The 19,861-nt window shown below is 43.3% G+C and overlaps 1 protein-coding gene and 1 long non-coding RNA gene across 2 annotated transcripts; one reads left to right on the top strand and one right to left on the bottom strand.

Moving 5' to 3' along the window:
- Nucleotides 1–9,100: 9,100 nt before the first annotated feature.
- On the top strand, nucleotides 9,101–10,541 carry LOC311031046. Its single transcript, XR_014599033.1, has 2 exons — nucleotides 9,101–10,156; nucleotides 10,187–10,541. It is a non-coding gene; the product is annotated as an uncharacterized lncRNA (long non-coding RNA).
- Nucleotides 9,564–12,415, bottom strand: pmp22a (peripheral myelin protein 22a). The gene is made up of 5 exons (XM_084037150.1): nucleotides 12,301–12,415; nucleotides 11,376–11,476; nucleotides 11,080–11,173; nucleotides 10,830–10,970; nucleotides 9,564–10,710 (listed from the first exon to the last, which is right to left on the bottom strand). Exons 2-5 carry the CDS (start codon nucleotides 11,451–11,453, stop codon nucleotides 10,553–10,555), a joined length of 471 nt encoding a protein of 156 aa, XP_083893276.1. The 5' UTR covers nucleotides 11,454–11,476; nucleotides 12,301–12,415; the 3' UTR covers nucleotides 9,564–10,552.
- Between the last annotated feature and the right edge of the window lie 7,446 nt (nucleotides 12,416–19,861).

The following is a 19,861-nucleotide window of genomic DNA, read 5'->3' as shown; positions in this document are numbered from 1 at the left end:
ATCGCAGCTGAGGGCAGAGTTTTATGGGCAGATCAGATTTATGTTTCTTGTGCTCGTGGGAAATGGGGTGGGGGCTGGTGGAGGTAGGAGCATGTGACATACAGCCCTGTCTTTGGATGGTCCTATCACACATTGGCAATCAATGGCCCCTCCATGTATTTATGCATTTATGCATGTTATTTTCCTGTCCCATCATATTTTAAAGATCCCGTACGGTGATTTCTTCTGCGTCACATGACCCACGACGACTTATTAACTGCTCACCAGTCGTCGTGCTTGGCTGCGATGATGTACAGCTTTGAGGCCGTGGCGAGGCAGTGCTTGACCGCCGTGCTTCAAATCGTCATCTTATCCCCTGGCTAACCCAGAGCTTCCTCCCATGAATCCTAGCGTTTTATGACCCAGACGTTAAGTGTTGACAAAACGAACATGGGGTGAAGCTTTAAAAAAAAAAGGCTTCCTGACACTTCTACACCCACAGATGGAAAAGTCTTATCACAGTGCGTATGCAGGCTCGAGGAGCCGACGGAGCTGTAAAAACACTTGTCACCTCTGTCAAAGATCTTATTTCTGCTCTGATAGGTCACACGTAACAATGGTCAACGGTGGGCATCAATGCCGCAGTGTATATATATATTTTTTTTTTTTTAAATCTCGGATGAATGGGTGTAAGTTATGCAGGTTATGCTTCTTTCAAACGCAAGGAGAAAAGGGTCAAGGCTCTGACAGCCATCAGTTTCTTTGACAAGGAGGAAGTAATTAAAAAGTTTTCCTCCAGCCAAGTTTACAGACTTCTTAAAAAATGAAATGCTTATAACCGTGCTGAGAGTTCAGGGAGCAGAGGATGAAAGATGGATTTCAAAAGGGTGTCTGTCCGTGATTTAATGTCCTCTTCTTTACATCACACTACTCGCTATTGGCCAGATGTATCTATTGTCATTTTTTTTTTTCATGCCTTAATTAAATGCAGGCTCTGGAACGGGAAAAATAGATAAAAACAGATGACAGATGATTGTCCACAAAGCTTCGCTATCTTGGTTTGATGGAAGTGACACAAGACTTCATGCTCGACTTCACTGGCCAATCAGGAGCCCTCGTGTCTGCAGGTTGAAAGGTTAACTGGCTCATTAGTCGATGCTCTTTTCGATATGGCTAATGATCGCCATTGTTTGCCGTTGTCACTGGAGGCGTTTGAAGGTATTCAAAGAATGCAGATTCTGTTGTTGAAGAAAGAACAATGAATCTGCTTTTTTGTTTTGTTTAGGATATTTATGATTACTTCATTTCCTCTATGTCTCCTCGAAATGTTATTTATAAGCTATATTCCAGTAGCCCGAGATATAGTTGACAGTATAATGTGGAGGGTGCACCGAGGTTTAAGTGTTTTCTTGTAATGAAAAATTCACTCACCAGTTCAGACATTTCCAAATCTTATTTATAGGGTTTACAGTTTTGTGTGGGCCTGGGGCGGTTCCTCTGACACCGTCAGTCAATGAGGTATTAAATAAGAGGCTTTCAGAGATGTCTGAATTTAACATGGCATCTCTCAGTTCACTTTTTATTTAGATATAAGCGGCATAATAGAAAACGTGTTGTTGCAGACAGACACTTCTCCCGGGCAAAGGAGTGGTTTTCAACACATTTCTCTGAAGTGCTCCACGCGAACGCTGGCTAATAAACTCTCTCGGCTTTTAATTGCTTCAATCAGATGCTAATTGATACATGGAACGCAAAACTGACGGAGTTACACTATAGCCTCACCAATTATTGTCTTGGTCTTATATTTCATGTTAACTCGAAAATTAGACTTGTTTCCTAATAATATAGTAATTGAATTGGGATTCAGATAATGATAATAACGCCCATCCCCAGAAATAATAATATTGTATTGAAGGTAATGTTACACACTTCTCGTTAATTCAAGTCAGATTGTTCTCGAGTGCTTCATGATAATTTAATGTGCATTCCAATTACCCTAAATCTCCCATCTCTGGGTAATCGTTAGCGATGTAGGTGTTGGTACACCCAGACCGGTCTGGATTTGCTCAGGACAGAAGTGGAGTGATCCCAGAGCAGCCGTAGGATGACCGGAGGAGAGATCAGATGTGGTCCGGGTCATTAGATGAGACGACGGAGCCACTGTCAATATTTGCACAATGCAGACGTTCAGTGGGAACCTATTAACCCCATCTGAACCCATAAGTGAGTATCCGAGCAGACGTTTTCCCCCTTTTTCTCTCTCTGTCTTAATATTTAGGTGTCTGACCATTGTCACCGACAGGGTTAACTACGGGATAACAAGATTTAGACCGCTTACAGCTGGGGTTCCTTAGTGTTTACAGGTTGATGCCAAAAGCTTTAAAAAGGTTTTCTGGCGTCCGTGTTGCTTACATTGTCTAGTCTCTATCGTCAACACTCTTTAAAGCCCTAATTGGGAATTCTCACTCATACATTCCTGCACTTGGATTTTTGCAGATAGGATTGAATTGCTTTGCTTCAAATCTCCTCAAAAATAACAGCATTTTGTTTGAATAACAGTGTTTACACCCTTTAAACTTTATCAAAATGCTATTAAGAGTAGATTAAAACACACAGAAGCTAAAAAAGGTTATAGCTTGTGGGATGATCCGAATGCAGCTGCAGCACAGCAACGACAGAGCGGATCTCCTGCCTACGGAGATATTTTGGCCCCATTCATTCTTCAATTGATGACAAATGAGAATGAATTGGTGTAAACTTAACTTGTAGTGAATCTCGAGATGAAGATCCAGTCAGAGGATGCAGATCATCTGTGGGATTTTACTGCTGACGAATCACATAGATAGGAAAAGTATCCTGACTGTGTGTGTGTGTGTGTGTGTGTAGGTCTTAGTATGTGAAGCTTTCAGTTGATCCAAGCAATCTGCCTTTCTTCCCTGAACTTTGGGCAGTGGAGTGTTTGCTGAAGGTGTAACTCTAGCTTTCCATATTCCAGTATTGAGGCAGCCACCAGGACTCTGATCATCAGTCACCAGAGACAAACAAAAGACACCCACTACAAACACCCATTGCTGGGCTTGGTCTCAACTCCCCATCCACTCTGAAAGCCACTGGGGAGACTGGGGCCCACCGGCCGGGGTCACTGGGGTTGAAATAACACAGCTACTTCAGTTTGACCCCTCATTTAGGGCACGACCGCCATCCTTCATTTGATCTGCCAGCAGATATCACATCCGCCTCTCGGGCTTATTTAGCCCGCTGACAGATGAATGGCTGTAATTGGATCTATAATACGCGTGTATTTGTGTATCCATCTATATCAGGGGTCCACTGTATGATAAATCCAATAATGATGCAATAAAAACACGATAGTAAAAGAAGAACTACACAAAACAAAATGCTAATATTCACAAGCTAGCTGAATTTACAAGAAATGCTGCAGTTTCAGTCAAACACACGGAGACACTAATTCTGGGAGTACTGTATAGTGGGATTTATTTCTGTACTGTCACCCTCTGACTCTGCAAGCGGTCTCCTGGCACTCAATAAGAGACTTAAGTCTTTGCTAAGACACAATTTCATAGACAAAAATGATCAAATACGTTTAATATCTTCCTTTTTTGGGGGGTGATCGCCTCTTCGTTTACGCGTGAAGAGAGGATAATCTCCTTTGCCGTCGTCTACATCTATGATTTCAAATCATTTTTCTGCCACTTTGTGTGCGTAATCATCCTCACGTGCCTGGATGTGAAAGCTCTCACAAGCTCTCTCAAATTATCTGCATATTTTCATCTCCAGCTCCAATGTGGGAAGCCAAGTTGAATCCCATAAATGGATCAGCAGTTGCGCAACCGCCGCTCCATGTTTCCCAACAGTGATGCGCCGCCACATTGCTCTCTAATTTGGAGGAGCTGTGCTCACGGATGAAACACCAGAGAGCGGAAAAGACACCCTCAGACTCACTGTTGTATAATTACAGGAGAAATGTTTGCCTCAGTAGCCTCATGGTGCCAGTATGGAAACCCTTGTTGCTGGCTAGTGGCCACGCAGCTTTTGAGAGTTTCGATGTCACTCTCAAAATGTTTTTTACGGAACGCTAAAGTCTAGAAACATATTTTAAATCATCTCCGCTAGGATAGTGTTGTAGCTTTCCAACAAAAGGTTAATAAAGTGTCTCCACACTCGGATAGTATTGTAAGGGGGCTTCCAGACGCGGACATGGGCAGGAAGAAAAGGAGCCTCAAGGCCCCCGTCATGAATACTTAGGGCCTCCTATGGATGCAGATCCTGTGTCCACTGCAGGCAGTCTAAGCAGGTGAAACAGCAGCGAGGGTCACATGACCCTCTGTGTCATAGGAACTGCTTTCAGGAACTTTTTAGACAAAAAAATGAATGGGGACTTTACTGAAAAAAATAAAATAGTTTTTTTTTATTTATCCATGTTGGCTACTATTTCCCCATCTGATCGCCAAGAAGAACAAATATCTGAAACCAAAGTCTTTCTATTGTGATTAGAATAACTATTTATGAAATCCAATCTTAGTTTTTAATTTTTCGTCATAATACGACTACATTCATGTAACATCACTGATACATATTCTGATAGTGAAAAAAAAAACATATTGAAGCACCAAATGTTCACACCACATCCCAAATCCCTCCCCGATATTTATAGAACCACATCTATAAACTAGTGCATAAAATAGCAGTAAAGTTTCCTCTCTCTTCTTTCCCCCTCCCCATGTGACCACCTCTCTTCTCATTCAATGGTTGTGACTGGTAGAGTCTCGCTGCCGGCACTAAATTATTAACAACACACTGTTTTAATTAAGTCTGAAGTTACAGAAGCTGTGTTTTGAATCAAATAGTATTCAGGGTCACTTGGGATGAGTGGATGCACACTGTGGTGCTGAAACTTTATTTAAAACTTTACTGAAAATGGGCCATATTCTCTTCCTTTTGAAGTCCATACTGTATGTAGTTGAGGTTTTGTCGCTCCTGACAGCTGACTGTGAAACAAAGCTGTACACAGGATGAGGGATGGGTGATTTAATGTTCATAATTAAGATATATTTTGAATATATTTATTTTGTGTTTGTGGTCGTACTAACCCGATGAGGAAAAACAAATCCCCTTCTCATCCCCTTCTCATCTTTATCCCATCTGCCTTCATGGCTCCCTGTGAGTTTGAGGCCGCTTCGAGCAGGAAGTGGAGCTGGGAGATTCTTCCACATGGCGGGGGTCTAAGGCGGAGGCCAGTGGCAAGATTTAACGGCAGGGGTCATGGGTCAAAGGTGCCTCCAGGTTCCAAATTTGCAACTTTGCCCAGATCCTGTCCAGGCAGCCGTCAAAGTGGGCAGCCAGCTGCACTCTAATGTGTATTAGCAAGACAAAGGGAGAGGAGAGGGCTGGGGATAAGATGGGCTTTGATTTCTCAGAGATTTATGGGCGTGATGAAATCAGCTTTGAATAAACTGGGCTTGCCCATTTTCTCTATGGTTTGGCCAACATCTGAAGGACTCCGGGGTTTGTTCCAGGAGACAGACACCGCGGATAAAAAGGCAACAAATCTAAAGAGAAAGACGAGAGGAGGGCCGCAGCCTCCTCTGAAGTTCACACATGTCCCATTCAAGGGCCCATCAGCTAGCTGCGGCCCCATTGTGTGCGCTGCTTCACGACCATTACTTCCTCACCAGAGAAATTCCCAACCGTAGACTTATGGAAATGATCCTGGCGCGTTCCTGGGATACCGAGGAAAACACTTGACCGCCTAAATATAAATGTCGGTTGTTAAAAAAAGTGGGGAAATCCTGGTCTTTATCAAGTAGTTAAACTGTGTTGATGTATGTGTACAGCCACTAAAGTAAGCACCCAGTGGATGGTGAGGAAGGTGGCTTCCCCTCGATCCCCTCACCCCCATCCTGCATGTCCTGCAGTAAATACTAAGTGCCCCTCGGTGACCCTCCCAGTGATAAATAACCCTTAAGGTTAACCACGTTTGAAATGGAGCTGTGAAGCCATTATAAGCCTCCGGAGTTTTCTTGACATCTTCAATATGTTATCTGTGTGCCGGGGGACTTTAACCAGAGCAACATTAACTGGCCTCTCTTTTGTGTCAGGACTAACACAAACAAAGTTAGGAAAAGCACTTTTAACCCACGGACCCGACAATGTGACTTAAATCCTCCATCTGATTGTTCAGTAGCCATAAGGAATAAATTATACATAAAAAAAAAAGATGGAACATGTTTTTGTGTGTGTTCTGTTTGCCTGCATGACGTAATGCGACATGTGCACATGTGCGTACCAGTGTGTGCACAGATGGCGTTGGGTAGTATGCGACTCGTTGGTAATTGCACCTTGGCGTCTGGTAGGCTGCTGAAAAAAGGTTGGTGTTTATCCTTCGCGGCTGCTGGTGTCACCTCTGAACATGTCTGGAGTCTGAAGATGCTCTGGTTTAGGCAACGGTTACATGGGCCTGGATAGTGACATCATTTGGATCTTTTTAATGAAGGTGGACTTTTTCAAACTAACAACTGTGAAAGTTGTGAGAGGATGTCACAGACGCACGAGAGGCAGTTTAATGTCAATATGTTTACAAATGAGTAAAATGTGTATAATTCATGAAATATTATATATATATATATATATATATATATATATATATATATATATATATATATATATATATATATATTTATTACAAACGGAGGTGTAAAATAGTAAAGGGCTGTCACTCTGTATAAAGGCAGTGGTTTGAGATTCCTATGATGAGCGACAGGCGCAGTTAACGGTTAATGCATGAGATCCACGAATTCACTTCTCTATGACAACATCATGTCTGGATAATTATAATGGGGGGGGGGAGTATGTGCAATGTAACACTACTACTGCAATACTATATACAAAAACGTTTTAAATTAAAAAAAAAAATTTAAATAATGAGAAATAAATAAATACAAATATATATTAATACGAAACTACACAGATAATAAAAATACAGTAAGATTGAAGTGCTTATAGAACTGGTAAAATAAGTAGTTAAAGTGCAATCAAGAAGGCTACTATCACGCATTGCCTCATTGTTTTCGGGTTGTAAACAAAGCCACTCCTTTTCAAGACACTTGCAGCCGTAACCATCGCTCCCGGTAACGTAGAGTATGACGGACAGCAGCGTTGTGACCGGCGTCCCATTCAAGCCCAAAGAGCGCTTTCTTACCGCTGATGATTGACGTAGCTTCCTGGAGGCCGCCGTGCAGAAACAAGCGCCCGGCCTCTTCAGGTCGTGGGAAAACTGCCAAACGGCTTCCGGTCTCGACCACTTTCTTCTATCTATGCCATGTTTCTAAGTCATTTCTCAACCATTACATCATCATCATCATCATCATCATCACCGGGTTTCATGAACTGTTATCCATTTTGAGCCGAGCATAACATGCTAACATGACATCGCTAGCTACACTTACGGGGTAGCCAAGACCCGCCCTACTCCGCTTCTGATTGGCTAGTAACGTTTGTTACTCGCCTATCATTGGTAGGTAAACTCCATTGAGTCCGCAGGTAAAAAAAGAAAGAAGAAGCTTTATCATATCACGTTTGGACGTTTTGTATTTCCCAGATGGCCTAATGGTCAGAACTGCTGGTTTATATCCAGGTGGTCTGTCTAACTCCCGGTGTGGGATCATCTTTTACAATATTCCAACATTAATTACATAAAAACGTTGCATGTTAATTAAAACTTAAATTTGTTCAGTGTCATTTTTTTCAATTAATATTTAAAAAAATTATATTAATATAAATTAATTTAAAAATATTTGCCTGTCAAGCTAGCTAGCTTACCAAGCTAGCTAGCTCAACCCCTTAGGCACTTGGACTTACCTGTTGACTGTTTCTTGCTTGTTTGTTGATGGTGGAAATTCGGAAATTCGAAGTTGAAATTGACGCTAAATCGCAACGAACGACGCATGAGAACGCAAGGTTTGAAGTTTTTGGTTGTTGTTTTTGATTTGAGCTCACATTCATCACATTCACTCCCATGTGGCATACCTCAGGCGGGGTTCGAACCCACATGCCGACGGTGGAAGTCAGTCTCTATAACCACTGGTCCACCGGTGGTGTGGATAAACATAAGGAAGCAGAAACACCAAGAAGAGGAGGCTGAAGCTGCAGAAAATTCACCTTCATCAAGCTGCAGAGAAACAAAAATTATGGATTGTTTGTTTGTTCATTTTTTTTTGGGGGGGGGGCATACAAGCTAGAACCACATTGTAGACTATGGGCACACTGTAATTTTCTACATGTAAGTGCTGGCAGCCATAAACTTTGTTTCTGATGTTAAGTTTAAGACATCTATAAACTGCTTTTGATCAAAGAGCATTCCAATAATCCAGTGTGGTGCCAACTTCTGAGGGGGAGCACGAGAGAAGATTAGTGTCATGTTCCCCCAGTATTGCATGTTTTACATCTCAAAGAGCAGTGGAAAAAATGTATCCTCTTCATTATGGGAGAAACAGCAATACATTTTATACTGTATGAGTTCAACGATGACCTTCAGAGTTTTTATTGTTGTTTCAACTGATTATAAAAACTTGAAAAAAAGAGCTGTTGTATTGTAAAATGTATGAAAAGAAAAGTGTTTTGCAGTCACCATCTAGTGGAGTTATAAGGAGGGATCCTCAACGTATTTTCTTTTTGAGATGATTCTCAAATGGACTGTTCCTTATAATGACTTATATTTCTTTTGGTATTTTAAGTACATTTTGATTCATGTGTACTTTTACTTACTTACTACAATTTGGAATGCAGTTACACCGTGATATTGCAAAGGTCTGAATACTTCTCCCACCACTGACTAAAAACCTTTCTACACTTGAATAAAATCCTCTACTGACATCTAATGGTGATCCTCGCAGTTTATTCAGCATCCAATTGTTTTAAAGGAACATAATAGTATAGCGCTATTTAATACAGATTGCTATTATGACATCACTGTGCAGCTGATGAGTAAAAACAGATATGCTGCCATGCATGTAACCTGCAAAATAAATATTGTATTATGGGATGAATGTGGGATTAGGGAAACTTGTCAGGCATGGAGACAGATAGATAACTGTGATGATCTAATAATGTCTATTTTTTGTCATTTATTTTCATGTTCGTCTGTTTACAGTCTGGACAAATGTACATAGAGTCACTGTGTACAAAATTGTGATATTTAACCTTTCAAAAGCTTTGACGTTCTTCAGTATTCTGTATTTAACCTCAATGCATTTATCTTCTCTAAATATGATTATGCAGTGTTCAGATATTTTACAGCATTCTGGAGGAGGAGGGGGAATGTTCTGGGAGGGTTTTTAGTGTCAGAGCTCCATCAAGTGGTACAATGAAGCTACTACAAGGAGCTGTGTGAACTGAAATCACTTCTGTTATTTGCTCATTCTACCATAATGATATGCAGTTAATAAATCAGCTGGTATGAGTTCATAGTTTTACCTCTGAACAGGAACTAGGTGAAAACGCTCACTGTGTGTTAAATGCCGTAAATTCTGCATTTAGCTTGACCTTTCCACAGTAACGATGATTAATTCAAACGGTTTATTTAGAAGAATACTGACAAAAAAAAATGCAAACTGGGGTTTGTACAAAGCAAATTAATCACAGAACATGACACACTTGCAACACAAAGTAGGCTATACATTTCAAGAATAGTAGATAAAAAAGCACCATTTCTTTTCAAAACTAGATTACAAAAATGCAAAAAGAAATATTTTTTATTTGGCATATCAATACAATGATAATTCAGAAATATTTCATGGGGCTTATTAAGGCTTCTTATTTTAATTTTTTATTTTGAGGAGTTTCTCATTTCCTTCATGAACACAGATATTCTAAGTAAGGCACGTGGGTCCAAGCTACAATTTGAAAAAAAAGAAAGCTTGATACTCTGGCAGGTTAAAGGACATCTCTTTGGCACAGCTGCATGATTTGTGAGAGACAAAAAATAACTCTATCACGTAAATGAGCATGACAATGTTAACTTGACAACACTATGTACAAAATGTATGTAAAAATGTTATAAATATGTCTAAAAACCACAGACACTATGTACATCTTTGTACTGAAGCAAAGCAGGATGACTCATCTTTGTTATTACGCGCGATGGAGTTGTAGAAGTTGGGTGGGGTGTGGGGTGTGGGGTGGGGGTGAGGGGGTGCCGGCATGCAACAAAAGTCAATCTGTCGCCAACACATTTATAAACGCATATCGGAGACAACATGTCACCGCAGGAAACATCTGTACTGTGTGACGCTTAAAATCCACAAAGCCAACAAGTGTGACATTTTTTCAGCATGTGATGGGAATATAGTGGATTCTGTAATACAGCAAAAAGAAGGAGAAAAAAAAAAAAGATCCCCAGCAGTGATAAATGTCTCCATTTTGTGTTTAAAATTATTAGTGACACATGCACTTTTGTTGTATTGTTGGGATGTCAGTCTATGGTCTGTGGGCAGTAGGCACAGTGCGATGTCGTTGTAAGGGGTATCCTAGCTACCCCTCCTCTTTTCTCCTCCGCTCATTCCTTCTTCCTCAGGACGATGTAAATGAGGCCACTGATGAGACAGAGCGGGAAAGCCACCCAGGCCAGCACGTAGGCGTAGCCGAACTGCGCTCCGGACCCGTCGTCCGGTCTCATCACGGTGTAGATGATCGCCCCGCACATCACAAACACACCTAGGGGAGAGGAGAGAAACAGGGGTGAGGGGGATCTGAAGGTGGACTCGTGATGACCTCGCGACTCCACCCAGGCGTCGGGGTGTGTACCCGTCAGTGTGCGATGAGGTCATACTCACTTGCCAAGATCTGGAAGATGGCGGTGAAGAAGAAGCGTCCGCCCTTGACTAGCTTGAACAGCTGGAACACGAATGCGATGAGGGAGAAGAAGCAGAAGAGGAGGGACAGGATCATGAGGGCTTGCACCGCCTGGATCCAGTCTAGAGGACAGATGGAGAGCAGGCATTCAAACACATTCACAACTTTTGCAAAAGCAATGAAGGCACAATATGTAATTTTGTCATTTTTTTTTCAGGAATGCTGACAAACCGTCGCTGCTGGCCGGCATGCAGTGGTAGCCTCCATTGGTTGTCTTGCAACTGTACCATAGATCTTTGCTCTCTTCCCCACCTACAGACCAGGCCTGGTAAACACAACAACACAGACACATTTAAATACACTGCAGCATCCACAGCACAGCCGAGAGCAATGACACCGTTCGTGAGCACATCAATACGGCTTCTAGAGTCGAGCTCATTCACACAAGGGCCCTGCTCCATTCTGCTTTGTGTTTTGTTATTTCTCACACGATTTCAAAGTGAATAAAGTAGAACAGGAGAACTTACACTGGCCGCTGTCGACACGATGAGAAGGATGAGGGTGATTATGTGCATAACGAGCACTCCGAGCAGGATGAGCAGCATTTTGTTTTGTTTTTCAAGTAGATCTAGAGAGGATACATGAGACAAAAAAAAGAAGTCAATCCACAGGAGTTCACCATCCCTCCAAAAAAAAACAAAAAAAAACAACCCGTTAGACGTGCAGTTCAATATCAGCTCATCTTGACGCCAGATGGCGCTGTTTCCTCTCTTCTGCAACCAACCGCAATGTTTACCTCAATGTGAAAGTATCGCCTTACACTCAAGCGTAGAAAGGGAGAAGGAAGGAACTCCACTTTCTTCTTCATGGCGCTAAAATACGAGGTGTTAAGTCTAACATGCAGTTATGAAACTAAATCGACTCTCCCAATTGTTTTCACGATGTTGAACTTTTGATGCATTTCCTTTTTCCATTTTTTTCCCCAAGTCCAAATGATTTAATTAGCCTACAAATCAGAATTCGTGTTTGCATAATGAGCGAAAACGCTCATTAGAAAATAACGTCGATGTGTGAGAGAAGGAGGCTGATTCCCGATTTATCGATACACGCTGCTGGAAAACGAACTCAAGCCATCTGCGTGAGAAACATTCCAGCGTAGTGCCGCCATGCGTGAGCCTCGAACAGCCTCGAACAGCCTCCAACTCTCCGCTACGAGCGTCTAAAAGGGAAACATGGAGACACACGAACGAGCCTGTCCGGTAAAAACCGCCTCATATGACACCGAGATGCCCCTTTTTCGCCACGCAGAAGTAAATCCAAAGTCCATTTAAAGTCCGGGAGTGACGTCCTGTTGTGTGAGTGAAGGTAGGGGAGGGGGGAGTAGGAAAAAGTGAATGAAAAAAATGAATCAGTTCGTAAAGCAAAAACTGCAAATACACGAATCCAACTTACAAATAAGGCGAAGAAAAGAGGTTTTTCCGTGGAGGAGAAGGGGGGAAAAGCTGGAGTGCTGGAGTGAAGAGTGTGAGCGAGGATCTGCTTCTCTCGACTTCTTTTCTCTGTAGCTACTATTCCAGATGTGGCGCACGCACACACCCAGTCGGGCTCTTACTCCGCCTGAGAAACGCCGCCCTGCAGGCCCCTGCGCGTCACCGGAGGCACGTCCCCAAAAACGTTTTTTTCCTCATTTTCCCTCCTTCTTCTTCTTCTTCTTCTTCTTCTTCTTCTTCTTCTTCTTCTTCTTCTTCTTCTTCTTCTTCTTCTTCTTTCCTTGGTAGCCTATCATCTGGATTGTTCTGCAGTCCGCAGGATTGTGTGGAGAATCTTAAACTGTTATTGTGCAAACCTCAATGCCTTTCAAATTTAAAAAAATAATAATGAATTTCACTCCAAATAATCAAAATACAATCAGTCAAATTACAATTTGACATTTTTCTTTTGTACTATTATTTATTATTATTATATTTAATTAATGAATTCATTTATTTTCCAGGGAAACACGTTTCTCTCTGAATCTTCATTCTGTATCATATGTTCGTGGCCTACACCTGCAATCCTAACAACCTGCTGTCAGGACAGTCAGGATGGCCTCTTGAAGATCATGGTTCCAGATGGGTGAAGGTGGTCGGACAGCCCTATAGACCCCCTCCCCACTGAACGTGCACACCGAGCACCATAAACCACACACGTCCAGCAGTGTTCTGTCCAGATGGTGCATCTGTGTGCTTGCATGTGAACAGACCAGCCCTCTTGAGGCCCCGCGGTATGCCCAGAATGCCTCTGTGTGTGTGTGTGTGTGTGTGTGTGTGTCAGGCCTCCTGTTTACTCCTGCGTCCGCGAAGAGAGAAGGGAGAGTCTGTCCAGTGCCAAAGGGAGTTAACGCGCCGCAGGCTAAAGTGATGGAGTGGCTTGGATCTCACACGATTCCGAGGATGAGTGTGACGTTTCATGCATCCCTCGTTACACTTTGGTCTCGGCCCATTTCCTCACAAGTGACAACAACAACAAAAAACCAGAATGCAAATGGTAACAATGACATTTGCTGTTTCTTGAAACCACCCGAGTCCCAAACTCGATAGTGATCAGCTGCTCTCTCTTTTTCTCTCCTCCCTCGCAGTTTTTTTGGCTCGTCGGTTGGATTCCTGTGGTCTTGTGTTAGTAAACACGCGAGGGGAGGAACTGTACGCTGCCGCCGCTGCTGCCCAGCTCGCTGCAGGACGCCGGGTGAGGCAGTGCTGCTGCTGAGCACTGGCAGAACAGGTGGGGGCAGAGAGAGAGAGAGAGAGAGAGAGAGAGAGAGAGAGAGAGAGAGAGAGAGAGAGAGAGAGAGAGAGCTCTTTGACAATCAGCTGACCACTCAGCTGGACATGATGCTGTTTATGAAGATGTAATTGGTGCAGTGGCGGGCTGGAAGTCAGACCTGGAGCTCCCCAGCTGGAGCAGGTGTGTGAGGGGAGACTGTACATGTCACAGTGGAGGCTTCTGGTATGTTTTTGTTTTTTTGTGCAATGGGACTACAAACTGTTACACACAAAGTGGATCTACACAGAGCTAAATAGTAAAAGGACAGATCTATTTCTTTCTGTGTTGAAATCCATTTTTAAGAACATCAACAAAGTTCATGTTCTAATATGAAATCTGTGATTCATTTCCTCGGTAAAATGAAGCAGGGCAGTGAACAACAGAGTGCCCCACCCTTTCTTTGCTGCAGCTTGATTTTATAATGAACTGGGAGATTGCGCTCATCGTATCATCATACAATGTTTGGGTATGTAATCATATTTAAAACACGCCACCTTTTAAATAAACCCCTTTCCCAAAAATAAAATGGTGAAGACACTGTAAAAGATATGCGTGTATGGTTTCTCACACTCTACCCCACATATTCATTAGTGCCAATCTCTTCGGCTGATCTGTCAGTGAAGAGTTATGATCTTTCTGACATGGTTGATAGCACTGGAAACCATCCAAAACCAATGACCCCCCCCTTAACCCATGAAATGAAAACACACAGCTCCTCTTCTCTTCTTCTTTCCAAAGTGTGGGGTTACAAACCCAAACGGGCGGGAGCGGCTCACAACCAGCAACTCTATAGCCACGGTCATTGTGGAGCTGAAATTTAAAACCGACACACCCCACTTCATTGAGGGATTCGTCAGGTGAGGTGTTTCGAAAGTAAAACCTTTTTTTTTTTTTTTGTGTGCATATAAACTGGAGTGTTTTCCGTTCCCCTAAATGAAGCTCTGTTTTGCAAAACAGTTCCAGTGCTGTTTGAAAACTACCTAAAGCTAAACAGCTGACTCGAAACAAAACCACAGAGGGAGCGTCATGGCGACCGTTTAATGAAAATACAAATTATTGGGCTATGAGTCAGTTTTAATAGGAAATCATACCCAAGAGAATAAATCTAATTGTTAACATGAATCCTATGCTTAAAATGATATTTTATTATGTTACTCTCTTCATGGCTACTACAAGTTTAATCTGTGTGATGAGGATTTGAAGGTTGGACTTCAGATTGAGTGCTTTTACTTTCAGTTTTCCTTTCGGCATCAGTTCCCACCACGTTCAGGCTTGTTGATAAAAACCACAATGGGCTGGTGGTGCCCATATCAAAAAAAGGTCAAGACATGTTTGTGCCGGAGTGAGTCAGCCTAAGCTTCAAGCCCAGCCCTGTTAAACAGGCTGCAGGAGGGGCCAAATGACTCCTTTGGCTCCAGGTCCAATAGCAAACGTGGGACGGAGGGAGGGGTGAGATAATTAGGAATTAGATCTGGGTTTTGGACACGACCCCGGCTTGGCTGCTTGGAGGGCGTCCTCAGTGGGACAGCTGGACAGGCAATCTGACAAGTGGGAATATTAAGGAATGGCGGAACGCCTCGGTGCTCCTTCACCTATGGAAGTCGCTGCCAAAACAAGAGGAAACACTAAAGCTCTGAAGTCAGTCAGGTCAAATGTCATTATGAGTAGCTGACAACGCCTGTCCATAAAAAAAAAGGAAAGAAAAAATCCTTAGGATGTCTCATCGGAAATCTCTGACTCATCACAGCTGAACGTTGGGATCTACTTTGTGCGCAGCTGCAGAGAGAACGTTTTTGCTCTAGTTTCTATCACTTTGGCCCTTTAGTGTTGTGTCCCACTTCGATCAAATGCATCACACGTTTCTTTTTGAAACCCACAGACAGCGACAATCTTATCGCGGATGCAATTCTCCGATTTCCAGGATGCATGCATCTCTTCCCTTGCGTTTCCCCCGGACCCTCAGTGCCGGACTGGCCCCTCTCCTCTGATGCTCTTTGTGTTTGTGTTTCACCACTTAGCGACTATCAGATAACATCACACAGACCACGCAGGAGGAGCCGGACAGAAGCCCTCCTGACCCAGACTCTTGGCCGTCTGGGTCTGTTCACACACTGGTCACACTGATGCTAGATGAGGGAGAACATTAGAAAGGATTCTGAATTAGGACCAGGCTTAAACCTGTAACACCCCATGTCTACCACTTATGTTTGAGGGGCTGCACGGTGAAAAAAGCAGGATCCCATTAGAGCGTCCGTGCCGTGCGTGCCCCGTCTCACCTCTCCCGCTTTAAAACTCTGATGTTCTGAAATGAACCGTGACCGAGCTGCAGGTCTCCATTGGCTGGAGCTGGCTCGGTTAAAGCGGGCCAAGATGTTATAGAGGGGACGGGCTTTTTGTTTCTTTCCCTTGCAGAAATTGGCCTGTCCCTCCTCTGCGGAGAAGGAACAACAACCAAATAAATCAGAGACACACACTGCATGACGAACTCCATATTGTGGCACCCTAGTGATCCTCCACATGTGCTAATCATTAGCCGCTGGCTTCCTGTTGGAGTCAATGTCATCAGCACGCACATCCCGAAAGGCAAGGCCGGCATACAAAAACTGTTGGTTCAACTCTGAGCGATACTGGCCTCAGGGGTTTGGAATGAAGCAATAAAAAGCTATGAAGGAATCCAATTGGAATCGCCTCGCTCTCATTCCTGCGCCGTTCTTTCTGTTATCTACGGATACATATCTAAGCTGCATCAGACACACTTTATGTCGGTTATTTTTAATTCCAATCAAACACACCAACACTCGCGGTCATATGATTCAGTGTGTGAGCCGCAGCTAAAATCCCCCCTCGACTCCCAGTGATTCTCCATAGCAGCGGTTCCCTCTTCCCCGCCGCTGCGATATCTTATTCAAGCAGCGTGTCTGTGCGCCTTTGACAACCAACAGTGCGGCACTTCCTTTACAAGCTGCCAATTTCTGACATTATGTAAAGAAAGGTGCATGCCAGCGAATATCTTGTTTCCTTAAGTTGTTGCCAACTCTTTGCTTGGCGCCTCTAACTATTAAGTGCATTATCATTTACTTGTCGCAGATGTACGGAAGTCATACACGATGCAGCTTCAAGGGGTCAAAGGTCACGATAGGCCAAAAACAAACACCTAGCATTGAGCTCATTTACTGTGTGTTTACATGATCCCCCGAGGTCATCGCAAGGTTTTTACATCAAATGTTCACTCTGTGTAGAGTTTTATCTCTGTCTACATCTCACTGCCTTAGTCATGAGTCACCTGCTGCTACGTGACACTAAACTCGATAATGGAATCCAATACCCGCGGTGTTTTGGTTTCCTGTCTGCATTTGAAGGAGAAGGCTGGTCAAACTTAGCTGCTGCTGGGGAATGTGGTGACATAAACGGCAACGGCTAGCCCTGCGACTGGCCAAAGGAAACTGTGGCCGTGCCGTAAAGCCCGGCTCAAAAGCCGAGGATCTGTGTTGTGTGTGCACGCATCCGTCGGCATCGGTCTGGACCGCAGCCCGAGCAGCCGCTCGCACACGATTCTGCACAGAACCCACTGACAGCTCCTCTCGGGCGGAGGAGGGGGGGGGGGCTGAAGACGGCTCGTTGAATTCTGGCAGACGCAGAGATGCACCAGCATGTGCCACAAATCCACACATGCATAATGAAAGCATTCACAACCATATTGATGCTACAGCTCTGATTTATTTGATTTATTTTTATTTTATTGGTTTATTTCAGGGACATTGCACACTGATCAACAGCCAAACTGTAAGTGAGCCAGAGTTAGCCAAAGAGGCTAGTTTTCATCTGTAGTCCCTGGCCAGATTTTCAAAAGGCAACCTAAAATTACAGAGATAAAAAGCATGTATAAGCATTAAAAAACAACATAGTGAGAACAAATTGACAAACAGAGGCAATAGATAATACAAAAAACACCCAGCATACATATGATATTATACCCTGTAGACATTATGTCATTATGCAGCAGGCTAAAAACAGGACAAACACACCTACATAAATGATGATAGATGATTTCCGAACCCCAAAATAAACCCAAAAACTACTAAATATATATGGTATATATATATACACTGTCACCCATAAAGTTGAAATATTTGGTTTTCAGACACAATCCTTTGTTTATTCCTATTTAAATGCATCAGTAATCACTTTTGACCAGGTGCAATGATTACATGATTATGTTATTATGTGTCCCAATTACCTGGGTGAAATGAATGAATTCATAAAATTTGTTTGGTGCTATAAAAGACAAGACATTTTCAAATTATTCCAGCTTCATGGGCGACACTATGTATCAATTGTCTAGTTGCTGCAAGCAGTGATAACCGCCATAACTGAGCATAGACAACAACAAAAAACCCGTCTGTAGCCACAGAAACCTTCATCAAAGAAATATGTCAGGAACTAACATATCACATTGTTGATTGTGAGGTGATATATTAAAAGCGTAGAGCGTAAACAAAACCGTAGGCAGCGCTTATCATGAAAGATGTGTCCAAAATCCCCATAAAACATAGATCTGACAGATCATCCCTAAGTATCTGCAAGACGAATGAAAAAGAAGTGTCCTCCCCAGAAACACATCTATGAAGGAGGGCACAGGAAGAACAGCTGGATCTACATGGACTACAGCGTTAGCCTTTACTTTCAAACATAGCGGATCCCACCCACTCCTATCCCAGCCTAACCTCCCTCCTGAGCCGGGCCGATGAGAGACGTTGGGTTGTATTGTTATGTTTTATGCATTCCAGATGAGACCTTAGGCCGTACTACCCCCCCACCCCCGCCCATGCGAGTGTTTCAAAACATGTGTTCTGCCGAGTTCCTTCACATAATGAATTTCACCATTCATGACAAAAGGAACGTTGGGTGTGGTCAGAAACAACACGCAGTGTTACAGACAGAAAATGGTATGCATTTTCAATATTTCACTTTTTTTTTTTTTTTTTTGTAGCATTGAATGATTATAAACAAGGAATCAGCCGGACCAAAATCTGTGCGAGCGGAAAAATTACATTAAAATCTCATTCTTGGCCATATGGTGTATGCAACTATTCCACTCAGAGAAGAAAATATAGCATGGCAGCTCGGATTGAACTTTTTCAGACTTGTGGGGGGATGGGATGGAAAGACTTAATTGAAAACAGGGGTTGTTTTTATATTTTCCATTATAAACTTACCCATTCAAAACAATTACCTGGGCTCTCGTTACAGTACAGCTTCATCCTTGTTAAAAAAACAGAACTGGGCTGCTGTGAGACCCTAATGCCACTCTTTTGGGCTTAATAATGAATGTGCAGACGGAATACCTCAAGAAAAAACAAGCACACGCAACAGCAAGGACAAGTCGGAGATGCACGCTCATGGAAAACAGTGAAACCACAAGCTAAATCTGTGTTCTGCTCTCTCTCTCTTACACACACACACACAGAAAACTACACCATCACAATGCAGCTGACGACTTAAAGTGCCACTCTGGGGATGTGGGGGTTTTCCGAGGAGAATATTTAATTCTCTGAGGTCATGGTTGGGTTTGTAGATCTCCAGTCTGTATAGAAAAAACTACACACATGGTTGTGGGGAGGGAGGGAGGGAGTGGGACGCCGGCCAAGTGCTGAGAATCAGCAGACTTAACTACGGTGCAATTGTTGCACAATGGATGGCTGGAAAACCGGGAGAGTGTGTGGTGAAGTTTTTTTTTCAGCACCTCACCATTCTACCCGGACGTCTCCGTGACTAACGACAGGTGGCAACGTGCCGAGCGCTCTTTCGGTTTCGTTATTGAGTTTGACTTTCTGTGGTTCACCCGTTTTGAATCCTAATAAGCGGTGTGCGAGATTATCGGTGACACGGTGAAGGCCTGAAAAACCGACCAGCGCTTCATTCCCAATGAAACTTAGTGACCAGGAAATTCCAAATCCTATCAGCAGGTTTTTCCATTGAGTAGCCTTTCCTTAGTGTGTGTGTGTGTGTGTGTGTGTGTGTGTGTCTGGCTCTCAGGCTGCAGACGACAGGCAGCCAGAGTGACCATACACACACACACACACACGTTAGGCCACCCCGGTCACACCCAAGGCATCCCAGGCACGCAGGGCTCACACAGTGGTCTCCAAACATGACCGCGCTCCGTGAGTGAGTCACTCTCACTGTGCACGTCGGCGTATTCGTGGAAGAG

This window comes from Eutrigla gurnardus (assembly GCF_963514095.1).
Source record: "Eutrigla gurnardus genome assembly, chromosome: 20".
Lineage (NCBI taxonomy): Eukaryota > Metazoa > Chordata > Actinopteri > Perciformes > Triglidae > Eutrigla > Eutrigla gurnardus.
The sequence above is the reverse complement of the archived record's forward strand: the minus strand, read 5'-3'. Positions and strand labels throughout refer to the sequence as shown.

Coding starts and splice junctions, on each gene's coding strand:
- pmp22a (XM_084037150.1), bottom strand. CDS start 11,453: ATGCTGCTCATCCTGCTCGGAGTGCTCGTTATGCACATAATCACCCTC. Junction 11,174..11,375: donor TCGTGTCGACAGCGGCCAGT/GTAAGTTCTCCT, acceptor TGTGTTTACCAG/GCCTGGTCTGTAGGTGGGGA. Junction 10,711..10,829: donor CATCTTCCAGATCTTGGCAA/GTGAGTATGACC, acceptor CCTCTCCCCTAG/GTGTGTTTGTGATGTGCGGG.